Genomic DNA, 12,952 nt, shown 5'->3' with positions numbered 1-12,952 from the left:
TGCAGACTGAGCTCGCCTCCGCCCCATGTGGCTTTCATTTCAATTTCCCCATCCGGGTGTCTGCGATCGATCCCGTCGATTCCGCCACTCTGCAACCGTCTGGGCTGCTGCAGCCCACCCTCTAACAGACAATAACTTGGCATTTTTTTATTTTAGATTCAGAGAATTTAGCCCAGGTCTCCAAAGAGATGTTCAACAGAAAGCATACATAGGCACACACACGTTTCCCTTCTGGCATGGGGCAGTGTTGGGAGCTTGGGAGTCTCTCTGCTCTTGCCCAGTGTCCCAGCGCCCTGGGCTCGGGAATGGGCGCCCAGAAGGTATATGCTCTGCACCCTAACGGCAGCAGCAGTGCTCAGTATTTCCGCTGCCGGGGGAAGAGAGTGCTCCCTGAGGACCGGAGCGGGGGGCTGGTGGGGCTGGGGTCCTCTGAGTCCAGGCTGAAGAGGTCCCTGCCAGTACGAAGGATCTGCTCCTCCAGCTTCTTGTGTCGCTTCATGTCGGAGAGAACCTTGTCGAGGCGGGCCTCCCGTTTCTGGCTCCGGGCGGAGCTTCCTGGAGAAAAGGAAGGTAAGAAATGTGGATGGGGGTGAGGCGCTGTGCACCAGACTTGCCTAGATGTTACTAATTACTTGGGGAGCTCACTCAACATACAGATTTCCAGGCCTCTGTCATGGAGGCCCTGAGGTTTGGGGTTGGGCCTCAGATGGGGTAAGCAGTGAAGGGCTGAACTATGAGAAGGGGCCAGTAATGTGAAGACCAGGGTAAAGATACCCAGGCAAGGGAAGAGCAAGTGCAAAGGCCCTGGGGCAGGAACAGGGAGGTCTGTTCAAAGAAGAGTATAGAGAGCTGGGAGGTGGTGGGGAGATGGAAAGATGTAGTCAAAGGAACGACTTAGAGGCCATGATGAGGGGTTTGGATCTCTTAGTTTAAACAGAAATACATGTCTTTGGAAACCTTGGGGGCCCAGGCAGTCAGGGGGAAGTTGTGGTGTTTGGATTCTCTCTTGACATGCTCTTTTCCCCAACAATGGAATCCTTTGGAGGATTTTAAACACAGTAGTGACATGATTTGTATTTTGAAAGGATCATTCTGGTTGCTGAGAATGGAAGCAGGGAGACCAGTTAGGAGCCACCACAAATATCCAGGCAAAAGAGATGATGGCTTGGGGTGCCTGGGTGGCTCAGTCAGTTGGGCTTCCAACTCTTGATTTCGGCTCCAGTCGTGATCTCGGGGTCGTGAGATTGAGCCTCGAGTTGGGCTCTGCGCTGCGCGTGGAGCCTGCTCAAGATCCTCTCTCTCCCTCTGCCTCCCCTGTCCCCCGCACCTCCTCCCCGCCCATCCTGTGCCCAGGCCTGCCATCTCTAAAAAAAAAAAAGAAAGAAAGAAAGAGAGCAATGATGGCTTCGATGAGGGTGTGGTGTTGAAGGTGAGAGTAGCAGAGGAGCTTGGAAATGTGGAGATGGAGCTAACAGGACTTGCTGCTAGCTTGAATGTTGGGGTAAAAGAGAAATCAAGAATGGCTCCAGGGTAAATTCCAGGAAGGCACACGGGGTGTGAAATCAGGTCAGATTAGGAGATGTACACAGTAGTATAGGAATGAGGATCTAGATAATAAGGAATGGCCAGGAAGACTTGAACTTCTAGGGAGATAGAGATAAAAGGAATGGGAAACATGATAGAATCATCTGTGAAAGTCTCGTAAAGGAAGACAGGGTGTCTATCCAAGCTGTTAGGATGGCACCGCTGGGTGAAATGCTCTCTCCTACAGCTACAAGTTGCGTAGCAACCAAAGCACCAAGCATAGGCCTCTTTTAGGGAGTCACCTTTTAGGTCAGTGGGAGTAGAGGTCCTTCACTTTCACCTCCCCCTTCCTGTCCCCCTTTGTCTGTACCTGGGGTGCGTCTCCGGTCGATCAGGGAGTCCTTTGGTGTCATTGGCTCGTCGTCAAAATCAAATTCTGTAGGCATGTGCGGTCTGGGACAGGTGGACAGAAAGTGAAGGGTGAGGGTGGTCTTCCCAAATACCCCGGCCTGCGGGTCTCCCCTCCCCATTCCATCCCTCCACTTTCCATGCTCCAGGGTCCCAGCTCCCCTCCCAATTTCCTCCTGGCACCAAGGGAGCAAGCCCCAGGAGCAAGGTGTAAGGGTGCGCCCTCACTTTTCCTCTTCCTCCTCTTTGGCCTCAGGCTCCTCATCGGATCTCTCCTCTTCACTCTGGGCCTCAGGCGTGGGTGGCCGGCGGGGCAGGATCTCAGCCTGAAGCTCCAGGGTACCGTGGGCAGCCAGAAGTTCATAGAGCCGCTGGATTTCCGAGGGGGGAGGCATCCAGGCCTGCCCATCCGAGGGGAGCTCCATCTCCTCATCGCTGCAGGGCACGCACCAGTCTTCGGATTCTCCTTTGGCATGCTCTTCCCCTTCAGCGCTAGGGGCTTCTCCCTGCACCTCCTCGGCCCCGGACCCCTCATGCTCGGTCTCCTCCCGGCCTCCTTCCCCCTCTTCCTCGGCTTTATTGGCCGAAGCAGAGGAGCCTCCAGTATCCTCCACGGCCAGAGCTTGGAGGCCAGAGGTCACTTCCCCTTCTTCAGAGAGAGGCGCCGCCGTGGTGGCCGAAATGTCTCCATGACCACGAACAAGGGACATAGGCTACTAGGGGAGGGGCCCTGCGATGATAGGAGATGTAGGAGTACTAAGCCGGGGGTGGGGGGGCTCCCGCTCTACTCCCCCAAGGGATTGGGCTCCCCAGGAGTTCAGGGATTGTCTCCAACCAATCAGGCTCCAACAGCGGTCCCAGCGACGAGACCGCCGGTTCCCAGGAGGGGGCGCTGAGTCCCCTCCAAGGACCCCGCCCCACGGATCCAGATACGGTACTCTGAGATTCCCAGGGACCAGCGGAAACCACTTTCTGGGCCGGAGAGGGGCGGAGCCGCTCTTCTCGCCTTCACACCGCCCCTCTTCGCACCTGGATCCAGCGCCCTCTCCCCACACTTCACCGCCTCAGCCGCCGTACGCACCTGGAGCTAAGACCCGCCTCCCGCGCTGCGCAGGGTCACAGTACGCAGGCGCACAGAGATGGCGCGGAAGGCTCCGCTCGAGCCCAAGCTACTTGGAAAAGGAAAGCAAGGGGAGGAGTGCACATGCGCAGGTAGGCTCGGGCACAATTGGCTTCGGCCCACAGTAAAGATGGCCACCGGGACGGCGCATGTGCATACACCCAGTAGGTTCAGCCCGAAAGGGGGCAGTACCGCGGGCCCCGGCGGCGGACAGACGTAAGGACCAACTGAGGCTGGAGGCAAGTCTCATGCAGTCTCCGTTTATTGGTGTTTCAGACTCATGCAGCATCCGGCATACAAAAAGGGAGAATCTGTTTGATGTGTCCTTTTTTTTTTTTTTTTTAAGACTGTTAGTGTTTTCCCCCTCCCCACGCCTTTTTTTTTTTTTTTTTTTTTTTTTTTAAGAAAACAAAACCCGCCAACTCCGAACAGCGTCGTAGATCGGTCCCCGCCTCCCTAGCGGACTGTCGCGTGCAACAAATCTCCCTCGTCCTCTTGGAAAATAATTATAGAGCTCCCCGCCCCTCACTCGCTCCCTGCATCTGGGAGCTTTGGTCCTATTTCGGGGTTCTTTCGTTTCAAAGCACGGGAATGACCCCAGCCCCGACGCCTCATTTAAGAAACTCGCTGAGCGGGTTTAAAAGCCCAGGTGGGGCAGGTCAGCTTGGGCTCAGAAAGGTCAACAGCCGCGCCCCTTCCTCCCAGGTGCGTGCTCAGAACAGAGCTAGCAATCGTGCCCGACACCCTGCACAAGTCCCCAGACAAGGCCTGGCTTGCCAGCTCTGCAACCCAGAGGCGCCCTGGAGGCGTCAGGACCTGGGTGGTCCCAGCAGAAAATAGTCGGAACCCGGGCTGGGAAGCCCTCCCCCTGACGCCGCTCCCCTCCCCCAACCTGATCTAAGTGCTGGAGTTTTTGCAGAGAAAACGGTGGCAGGAGGGAGGAGGAGAGGATCCTGAGGGGAGGAAGGGATGCTGAGGGGAGAGGAGGCAGGAAGAGGAAGGGGGCAGAGGGTGTGGAGGGGCAAGGGGAGATGATAAAGGGGAGAAAGAAGAAAGGAATGGGGGAAGATGCCAAGACACTGAAAGTTGAAAGGGGGACAGCAGGGCTGAGGTGCAGGGAATTGGGGAAGTTGGGAGGAGTGCAGGGAGGCTGGGAGAGATGCAGGGAGGCTGAGAGCAGAGAGAGTTTGGGAGACGTTCAGGTCAAGGAGATTTCCAGAAGTGCAGGGAGGTTTCCAGAAGTGCAGGGATAGGGAGGCCAAGAGGCTGGAGGGGATGCAGGCAGAAGTGCAGGGAGGTTGGAAACAGTGCAGGGAGAAGAGAGGCCTACGGTTGGCACAGGAGCCTGGCAGGATGCAGGAGCAGGAAAGAAGCTGTAAACAAGGCCGCTCAGGCTCCCTTGGTCCCTATGGGTGCGGGCCTGGGCCATCGATTGGGCTCCCCCCAGGGGAGGATGGGCCCAAGGCAGCTCCCAACAGGAAGAAAAGTCTTGGAATGCGGGGCAGAGCCCCTCACTTATACACTGTGGGAGAGGAGAGGGAGGGACAGAGAGAGACGGTGGGGGGAGAGACAAGGAGAGACAAAGGAGAAGTAGGGAGGACAGACAGGAGAGAGCAGGGGCAGGGGTTAGTAAAACTGCCCTTGCCAACCCTTCCATTCCTCCCGGCCTGTCCCAGACCCCCACTCACCGCCTAAGTTGATGACGCAGGAGGCGATGATGATGAGGACCCCCCCTACCAGCGCCACGATGCTTAAGAGCTTGGCCACGCGGCCCAGACGCTGGGCCCCATCCACGTCCCCCTGCTGCAGGCTGTTCCGGGACTGGGGTTAGGGTGAGGGGTGGGGCACCGTGGGCCCAGGTCAGGAGAAGGCAGCCCAGCAGGAATCAGGTGAAAGAGTTGTCCAGAGGAGACAAGCAGGCCCCGTGGACAGTGGTTAGAGGGGGAAAGAGGGTTGGAGAGGCAGGGGGAAGAGGGCACAGGTCAGCAAGGCTGTGTGAAACATGTCTTGACCTCCCTCCCACCTGAAAGGGTAGGGCAGTGGTGGCTCAGAAGGGAATGTCCCAGGGAGAGGCCAGAAAAGGCCCCATACTTGGGGGGTGAGATCCATGCAGAGAGGAGAGGGAAGGCAAGGCTTCTCCTGGGATTCTGTCCCAGTGCTGGCAGGAAGCTGGGAGCCACAGCAGGCCTGGGCCAGGGTCCCGTGGGGCTCACCATGACAGCATAAGCGAAGGCCACGATGTTGACAGGCCACATGGGGCAGAAGCAGGACAGGATGGCGAGGATGATGTAGTCCCGAGGCTTCTGGGTGCCTTCACCCCCCTCCACCCCAGACCCTGCCAGCTGGGAGCTGGGGTGGCGGCTCAGGCTACCTTGGGGAGATCCTGGATGCCCACTGTGAGCCCTTCCTAGTCGGTCCTCCTCGACCAGCTGCTGCAGCACTCGGGGAGGAACCCCATTGGCTGGGTGGGTTTTTGTTGAGGCTGGCGAGTGAGGCTGCGGGGCTGGGCCTTCTTCCCCGCCACCAGGCTGCAGGGGAACCACTGCCCCATTCTCTTGCTTTTCCCCCACATTCTCAGTCAGGACCTCAGGGGTGGGGTCCTCCTGGGTAGGGGGCTCTGGGTGAAGAGCTGACTTGGGGGTGGGCTGGGAACCTGGCTGGCAGTCTGGCTGAGGGTCTGACTGGGGGTCCAACTGGGGAGCAGGCTCTGAGGCTGGCTCAAGTGGGGCTGCAGACCCTAGATCGGACCCCTTGTCTTCAGTGACCTCTTTATTCCCTTCTGGTTTGGGTGCTGGCTCTTGGCATGCTTCTTCGGGGCTGGGGTTGGCATTTGGTTCCCCTCCTGGGCTTGAGCTGAGGTCCTTGGCCTGGACTGTTTCTGGGGACCCAGTTGGGGTCTCTGTGGTTTCTGGAGCCGGCCCAGCTTTAGCTTCTGAGTCCACAGGGGCCCGAGTGATGTCTGGGCCTGGCTGCGGGGCCTCTGGCTCATCTGGGACCCCAGCTGGGACCTGGAGAGGGCCAGTTTTGGCTTCAGAATGGCCAGGCCCTTCTCCTTGGGTTTGGGGACCCTCTTCTATCTCCTTCATCTCTGAGCCCTCAGAGCTGCTGGCTGCCATCTTGGGAGGGGAGAGGGGAGAGGACCTCGATGGGGAGGCTGGAGCAGCAGAGAGAGCAGCAATCCTGAAAGAGGAGGAGACAGGTTTGGTGTGAGGAGGAAAGAGGTGGCTCTCGGCACTGCAGCTCCAGAGGGCTCTGCTCCTGTCTTAGGGCCAGCCTTGGGCTGCCTCTGGGGAGAGGAAGAAAAGTTGGGGTTTCCTTTGCCTTGGGGTGGGACATCCTTGGGGAGGAGGAGTGCTCTGCTCAAAGTCTTCTGCTTGGAGAGCCCTGGGAAGATTAACCCTTTTGTAAACAGGACCCTCCCATGGTCTCTTCCTGGGTCCGCCCGACAAGATCCAGACTCTGAGATCCTAGCAGATGCCCCAGCACCCCGAAATCAACAAGCTGTGCAGACGCTCGCACGCTCCGACAGGCAGACAGGCACACTGGGCAGAGGACCGATACTCACATTCCACTCCCTCCGCATCCTCCCTTCCTCCCCGGGCGCCCGGCCGGTGCAGTTTCCTCACTGCGCGACTGGGGCGCAGACGCCCCCGCCCCTCCCTGGGGGACCTGGGCTTCTCCTCTGAGCCCCTGGTCAGCCCCTCTCTCAGGGATTCCCTCGCCCCCGGGGGACCGGCGCCTCCTCCTCCCACTGGCGTGGCGCGCCCAGCACCACCAGCCAGTCCGCCCGGCGCCCGCATTCCGGTGCAGCCCTCCCGGCGTCCGCCGTCTGTCCGCGCACTCCTACCCGCAGCCTCGGTCCAGCCCCGTCTCACCTCGACGCCGGCCTCTAGACTGCTCCCGCTGCTGCTGCCACCGCCGCCCCGTTGCAGCAGCCGCAGCCCGGGAGGGAGCGAGTCAGCGAGCGAGGGAGGGCGGCGGCGGGTCTCCCCTCCCCTCGGTTCGTCCCCTCCTCTCGCTTCTCTCAGGTCCCCTCCCCTACGCTCCGCTGCCGCCGCGCACCGCCCCCGCCCCCTCGCTCGCCTCCCGCCCCTCCCCGCCAGCCCGAGGGAGCCACGCGTGCCAGGCCCCGCGTTACCCGGGCAACCGGCCGGGTAGCCACTCGCGCCCCCTCCCTGCCCCTTCCCACGCGCGCTTCTTGGGGGTGCCCCCTTCCCAAGCCCCCGGGCCCCTCCCACCAACGGTCACCGGGGGTCCTGGCAGAGGCAGGGGGCTGGGGGAAACGGAGAGGGGTCTGCGAGGAGACAGGACCTGTGAGACAGGCGGGACCCGGTGGTGGCACCCCGACAAGCAGAAAGAGGGGAAGGAAAATGAGGCAAAACTTGGGGAGGCTGCTCAGGAGGAGCAGGGTGGGGTTTGAAGAAAAGGGAGCCTGCAGTACTGGAAGCCCCTCTCCCGCGAGGAAGCAGCAGCCGAAATGGGCGCTGGAAGGCTCCCGGGTCCCTGGAGCCGGACTCAGAAGGGAATTCCAGGGCAGAGGCTGCAGGGGCAGTCTGGAACAGGAGGGGGCTGGGCCCCGGAGCCCGCAAGCGCTGAATGGACCACACCAAGAGCCAAAGGGGCAGGTGCGGGGAGAGGCGCAGTTTTTCTTGGCACCCTCTCCGCTCCCAGTCCCAAGGCTGACGTCCCCATCCTTTCTGCAGCTCCATCGCCCACTGTCACCCCTCAGGGCCTTAAGGGTGTGCAGGTACTCGGCTGGGGTCTGAGCAGCAGGCAATGGGTGTGAGTGGGGGAGAGCAGCATTAATGTCTGGTAACTGTTGGGGTTTCTAACCCAGGCCTCTTTGGACCTCCAGTGGCTATTCTGGGCCTGGCCAGATTGGGTATTCCGGGAGACCTGGGAGTCCTGGAACCTGCTCTCCAGTCACTGGAGCCTCAGCCCCACCCTGAATCTGGGCTGCAGCCGCTGGTGCTGCCCATGGCCAGGGAGGAGCCAGAGCCCAGGAGCCACACAGGCTCGAGCCCGGAGCCCAGAGCCCCGCTGGGACTGGCTGGGACTGGCACCAGGCGCAGGAAGAAATGCCTGGGGGGCGGGGGGGGGGGTGTGTGCAGACAGGGAGCTTGGGGAGAGCAATCCATCCACTCCAAAATCAGAGACAGGTTTTTATTTAAAATTTATTGTAATGGGGTCCGCGCAAAAGGAGGGGGTGAAGGGTGGGAAACATGCAGGGGACACAGGAACACGATGACATGGCCAGGGCCACAGCTTCTGTCGTGGGGGAGAGGGATGAAAAGAAAAGGCCAGGGCTGGAGCTGGGGTGGAAGAGGGACGGGGGAGACACCGTGACTGCATTCCCCCCACCCCCAGGAAGCACCTCTAGTCCCTGGATCCCCCCATCTACCCTGGCACCCTAAAATTCCATCTCTTGTCCTGCCTCTGGCCCTACTCGCTCCTTCTTTTGCTCCCCTTGACTTGTTTTCCCCTGACAGATTCTCAAGTAGGACGATGTTTAGGGCCTGACCCCAAACCACCCCACCTCATGAAGGTACTACGGTCGCCTTCCCTGCTTCTGCCCCTTCTCCAATCTCACCTCTTCCCCTCTCTGGGACAGAATCTTTGATTCCCCTCCTTCCTCTCCTCCCTCCCCCTGGAAAAAAAAAAAAAAAAAAAGCACCAACTCCCCAGGGAGGGGCAGCAGACAGTAGTGGGGGGGTGGTGGAAGGAGGAGAGCAAGGACCATCAAGGAGAAGGCTCACAGATCCCTGGCAGGGCAGGGCGTTACAGAGAGGAGAGGGGGTGAGGGCAGTGCCGCTCCTGTCCTCTGCCGCCCCTGCCCACTGTCCAGGGGGCTTCAACACAACCGAGGGGACAGGTGTGTGTGGGGTCAGGTCTGATAGGGAGAAGAGAGGAGCAGGAGAAACAAATCGTTAAAACCTAGCGAATTCCCCTAAGAAACATCTCTTCCTCCGTTCCTTCTGGAGGCTCCTTGGTCAGTGGGGGAGGAGTGAGGAGTTGGTAGGAAGAGAGAGGGGAAGAGGAGACGGTACCAAGGGACTTTCCTCCATGTTCCACTCTCCCCGCCACCAACCTGGAGCTCACCAGGGCTGGGAGGGAAGTGGCTGAGAGCTCACGGGCACCCCCTCGGCCCCCGAGAGGGAGCCCACAGCTGTGGGGGGGGCTGTCACCACCGCCGCCGCCGCCGCCGCCGCCGCCGCCGCCACCGCCATAGGACAGACCTCACTGGTACCTGCACGGGCGGAAGCACCGGGAGATCACAGCGCAATCCCATCCGCAAGAGCCTCGCCCCTTGCCCCAGACTCCAGACTCGTGCCCAGACTCCCGCCCCTGGGACACAGCCGTTGCTCACTTCCTGTTTGGTCCCCGGAGGCTTCCACCTGCATCCTTTCCCAGTTCTCCTGAAGGGCCCTCCCTGTGCCCAGAAGGCTCCCTAACTTCAGTGGTGGATGGGCATCCCTGGCCTTCCTGAGATCCCCTACTGGGCCCTTTGAGCCCCCTCGTCCCACACACCCCATCCCACCCCCCCCAGCCATGCCCCGCGCCTTGCCTGGTGGGTGCGGGGGTCCCCCTCAGCAGGTGGGCTGTGGCTGGGGGGCGTCTCCCGGGACAGGGGGGGCGGCCCCCCCCAGATGGGTCTGCATGTGGCCGGCCAGCTGGGCAGGGGTCTTGCAGTGCACGCTGCACAGCTTGCACAGGATGCGGTCAGCCCGCGGGGCCTGGAGCCCGTGGTCCTTCACCGCGTGGATGCGCAGGTATGCTGCTGTGGTGAAGCCTATTGGGGGGGGTGGATTGGGATGGGGGGATGGGGGGGTCAGCCAGGCGGAGACCCCAGAGACGGGGTTGTTCTCCTAGGCTGGGGACGCCCTCCTCAGATGGCCCTGTCCTCCTCCCACCACATCCTTGGTAACCTGGGGCCAACTACTCTGTTGGGGCTGGTGGGGCACAGCCCCTCCCTCAGCTTGGGGCCTGGGTGAGTGGTGTCAGCTTCTCCGCCTTGGTACCCACAGAACCTATTTTCTGTGGCTCGGGAGAACCTCTCCCGGGGTGACAAGACACTGATTTCTAGCCACTTGAAGAGTTGACCCTCAGCAGAGACGGCTGTGTCCCCTCCCTCCAGGGCCCCGGACGGTCTCAGCCCAATGACTCAGAGAATTCATGAAGCTTTCTCCGCTACTGGGGCAGGGCACAGGTTTGTTAATCCCCTGCCAGCGAACTCCGCTTTGCCCCAGGAGCCGAAGAGCACAACGTGTGGCCGCACAGCCGAAACCCTGTCTTCCGACCCTTGGGAACTGGCTCTCTTGACCACTCCTTCCCCAAAGCAGCCCCTTCCCCAGAGCAACCCACCCCCAGAGGCTGACTCTCTTTCTGGTAGCTTATCTTCTCCGGTTAAGACCTCTTAGAACTTAATGAGGTTCAGTCAACCCGACGCTGCTCCATGTGCTTCCTAAAGGGCTCTAGATGCCGTGAGCTCTTAGCTACAGCACCTTTAAGCCTCATCTGTGGAAGGGCCTCTGGCTCCGAGCCCACCCTTCGTCCCTGGCCCTCCCAGCATCCCTCAGCACGTACCTTTGTTGCAGAGCTCACAGACGTGGTGAGGGCCCTGGCTGTGCACCTTCATGTGGTCGGAAATATAAGCCGAGCTCAGCATCTTGCCACACACGTGACATGGCACCTTCTCCTCGTGTCGGACTGTGTGCGCCCGCAGTCGGTCCTTCGTAGCAAAAGCTGCCTCACATTTCTGGGGAGGGGGGAGGGGCGTGGGGGGTGTCAGGAGAGTTAAAGCTTCGGGGAGTGGGGACAGAGGGGCAAGAGGTTAAAGGAATCAGAGCCTTGGGGATCTTTGATCTGTAGGAAATGGGAGTGAGATGACAAGGTCTTGAAGAAGGGATGAGACAATGGAGTGAAAAAGCAAAAAGAAGAGAGAGAAAAAGGGGGTCTGAGAGACTGAACTCAGACAGCTACAATGAGGATCAAAATCATGAAAACCGGGACAGGAAGAGGCGGGCTTCCTACCTCACATTTGAAGGGCCGTTCTGTTGAGTGCACTTGTCTGACGTGACTGTTGAGGTGATCCGGCCTGGGAATACGTAGGGGTTGGGGTTAGGGCCCTGGGGTGTGGACGTGCTCCCCATCGGCTTAATTCTTACTAGCACGCCCGGCCTTTCCTAAGCTGCCTGCACTTTCGCCCAAGCCCCAGGCTCGCGAGTCCCGGTGCGGCAGGAAATCCGTCCCCCTGCCGCCCGGCAGGCCGGTCCTCCTCCCACGCGAAGCCGCCTCCCAGGCGGAGGACCCACCTCCTTGGCTAAGTACCACCCCCTGCTCCCTGGTAACCAGGAGAGGCTTTCCTCCCTCCTCCCGGGGAGTGGCTCCCGGTCCCCAGCCTCAGAAGCCGCCTCCCTCCCCGCCAGCCAAGGCCAGGCCACCTCCGTTGCCGTCCCTCCCTCCCCCCCCGCCCCCCGCCCCGTGGGCGGCCGAGGCCCCGTGCACACCGGGAGAAGCTCTTGCCACAGTGGGAGCAGTTGTAGGGCTTGTGCACAGCGCCGTCATGTGAGCGCACGTGGTAGCTCATGCGGTCCTTGCGCTTGAAGCGCTGCTGGCACACCGGGCACTGGTAGGGCTTCTCGTCCGAGTGCGACAGCTTGTGTCGGTTCAGGTGGTAGACGTCGCGGAAGGCCTTGCCGCACATCTCACAGGCGTGGTTCTTCCGGATGCGCTTTCCCGAGGCGGTCGTGGTCACCACGCCACCCGCGGCCACGGCGGCCGCTCCGCCGCCCGCACCCGCCTCTCCCCCTCCCCCGCCGGCTCCGCTCAGCTGGGGCACGCTCAGGAGGCTCAGGGGCACCATGGTGGGCATCTTCATAGCACCCGAGGGGACCCGGCCGGCCTTGGCTCCCGTGTGGATGGCCTCGTGCCTCCGGAGGTTGTAGCCGTTCTTGAACTCCTTGGCGCACAGGGCGCAGATGTAGGGCCCCTTGCTCTTTGTCTTCTTCTCCAAGGCAGAGGCGACCGGGGCCACGGCGACCGTCGAGGTTGGGGCTACGACGGCGGTGGCCGCGGCTGCGGCGATGGTGGCGGCAGAGACAGGGGGCGCGGCCTCGGCCGCGGGCGCCGACACCGGCGGGGGCGGCGGCGGGGGCGCCGGCGGCTGCTTCAGAGCCGCTGTGTCCACTGTGGAGGCGGCGGCCGGGGCCGGGGGCGCAGCAGCGACGGCGGCGGCGGCAGCGGCAGCTGCGGCGGCGGCCGCGGCGGCGGCAGACTCCTGCGCGGCGGCGAGAACCGGGAGCAAGTCCACCTGGAGGGGCTCGGCCGCCGGGGGCTGGGGCGTGGGTGGGGGCGCCGGCGCGGCCTGCGAAGACAAGGCGCCGTGTGGGCCGCGGCCGCGGGTCGGCGCCCTCCCGGCCCGCCACGGCCGGCCCCTACTCACCTGGAATGGACTCTGGGCGCAGCCCTGGGAGGCAAAGAAGCGGGACTGGAGCTCAGCCCCGACCTGCAGGGGGTTCTGGGCGTGACCCTGAGGTGGCGGGAAGGAGTTCATGAGGCCGCCCACCCCCCGGGAGTCCAGGCCCAGCACGGGGAAGGGGGGGGCCAGCAGCGTGCAAGGGAACACGGGGAACATGGCCTCGGCCACGGCGGGGCCCCCGGGGCTCAGCGGGGGCCGGGGGCGCGGGCCGCGCGGGGCCCGGGCTCGGGGCGCCGCCCCCGGCCGGCCGGGCTGGGCCGCGCCGAACGCATGGCCCGCGGGCCGCCCCGCCGCCCGCGCACCCCGGCCGGCGGGAGGGAGGGAAGGAGGGCGCCTGGCGGGCCGCGGAGCGCGGCGGCGACGGCGGCGGCGACGCCCCCTGGGTGGGGGCGGGAGGCCCCGCGGGGCCGGGGGCCGGGGGC

At 62.3% G+C, this 12,952-nt stretch overlaps 3 protein-coding genes across 9 annotated transcripts in view; all 3 read right to left on the bottom strand.

The window, feature by feature from the left end:
* Nucleotides 1-132: 132 nt before the first annotated feature.
* PAGR1 (PAXIP1 associated glutamate rich protein 1) lies at nt 133-2,642 on the bottom strand. Its single transcript, XM_006737992.3, has 3 exons — nt 2,161-2,642; nt 1,895-1,977; nt 133-555 (listed from the first exon to the last, which is right to left on the bottom strand). Exons 1-3 carry the CDS (start codon nt 2,640-2,642, stop codon nt 356-358), a joined length of 765 nt encoding a protein of 254 aa, XP_006738055.1. The 3' UTR covers nt 133-355.
* PRRT2 (proline rich transmembrane protein 2) lies at nt 2,448-6,859 on the bottom strand. 3 transcript variants are annotated; one of them, XM_081819739.1, is made up of 4 exons: nt 6,618-6,856; nt 5,266-6,232; nt 4,741-4,873; nt 2,448-2,662 (listed from the first exon to the last, which is right to left on the bottom strand). In XM_081819739.1, coding segments are annotated over exons 1-4 (1,116 nt in total). In that variant the 5' UTR covers nt 6,620-6,856; the 3' UTR covers nt 2,448-2,648. The 3 variants fall into 3 exon arrangements, with proteins under 3 accessions (XP_081675865.1, XP_081675866.1, XP_081675864.1); XM_081819740.1 differs by lacking the exon at nt 2,448-2,662 and adding an exon at nt 3,409-4,574 and having other exon boundaries at nt 6,618-6,855; XM_081819738.1 differs by lacking the exon at nt 2,448-2,662 and having other exon boundaries at nt 4,742-6,232; nt 6,618-6,859.
* A 1,342-nt stretch (nt 6,860-8,201) lies between these two features.
* MAZ (MYC associated zinc finger protein) overlaps nt 8,202-12,952 on the bottom strand; it is a 5,383-nt gene continuing 632 nt past the window's right edge. The window contains exons 2-6 of one of the 5 annotated variants that reach the window (XM_081819736.1): nt 12,495-12,581; nt 11,560-12,416; nt 11,084-11,147; nt 10,637-10,808; nt 8,202-9,299 (exon numbers count right to left, since the gene is read on the bottom strand). In XM_081819736.1, the coding sequence (XP_081675862.1) occupies nt 9,148-9,299; nt 10,637-10,808; nt 11,084-11,147; nt 11,560-12,416; nt 12,495-12,581 (1,332 nt within the window). In that variant the 3' untranslated portion in view covers nt 8,202-9,147. Of the gene's footprint in view, nt 9,300-9,590; nt 9,843-10,636; nt 10,946-11,083; nt 11,148-11,559; nt 12,417-12,494; nt 12,784-12,952 lie in introns of those variants that run through there. The other 4 variants (XM_081819734.1, XM_081819735.1, XM_081819733.1 and 1 more) reach the window with 4 other exon arrangements.

The sequence above is a fragment of the Leptonychotes weddellii genome, chromosome 5 (genome assembly GCF_054177405.1).
Source record: "Leptonychotes weddellii isolate Sample4059 chromosome 5, ASM5417740v2, whole genome shotgun sequence".
NCBI lineage: Eukaryota > Metazoa > Chordata > Mammalia > Carnivora > Phocidae > Leptonychotes > Leptonychotes weddellii.
The sequence above is the reverse complement of the archived record's forward strand: the minus strand, read 5'-3'. Positions and strand labels throughout refer to the sequence as shown.

Bases quoted from the DNA above. Each gene is read 5' to 3' on its own strand.
- PAGR1 (XM_006737992.3), bottom strand. From the start codon at position 2,642: ATGTCCCTTGTTCGTGGTCATGGAGACATTTCGGCCACCACGGCGGCG. The intron at 1,978-2,160 runs GTGAGGGCGCAC...CACCTGTCCCAG, and splicing joins AAAGAGGAGGAAGAGGAAAA to ACCGCACATGCCTACAGAAT. The intron at 556-1,894 runs GTACAGACAAAG...CCTTTTCTCCAG, and splicing joins CGACCGGAGACGCACCCCAG to GAAGCTCCGCCCGGAGCCAG.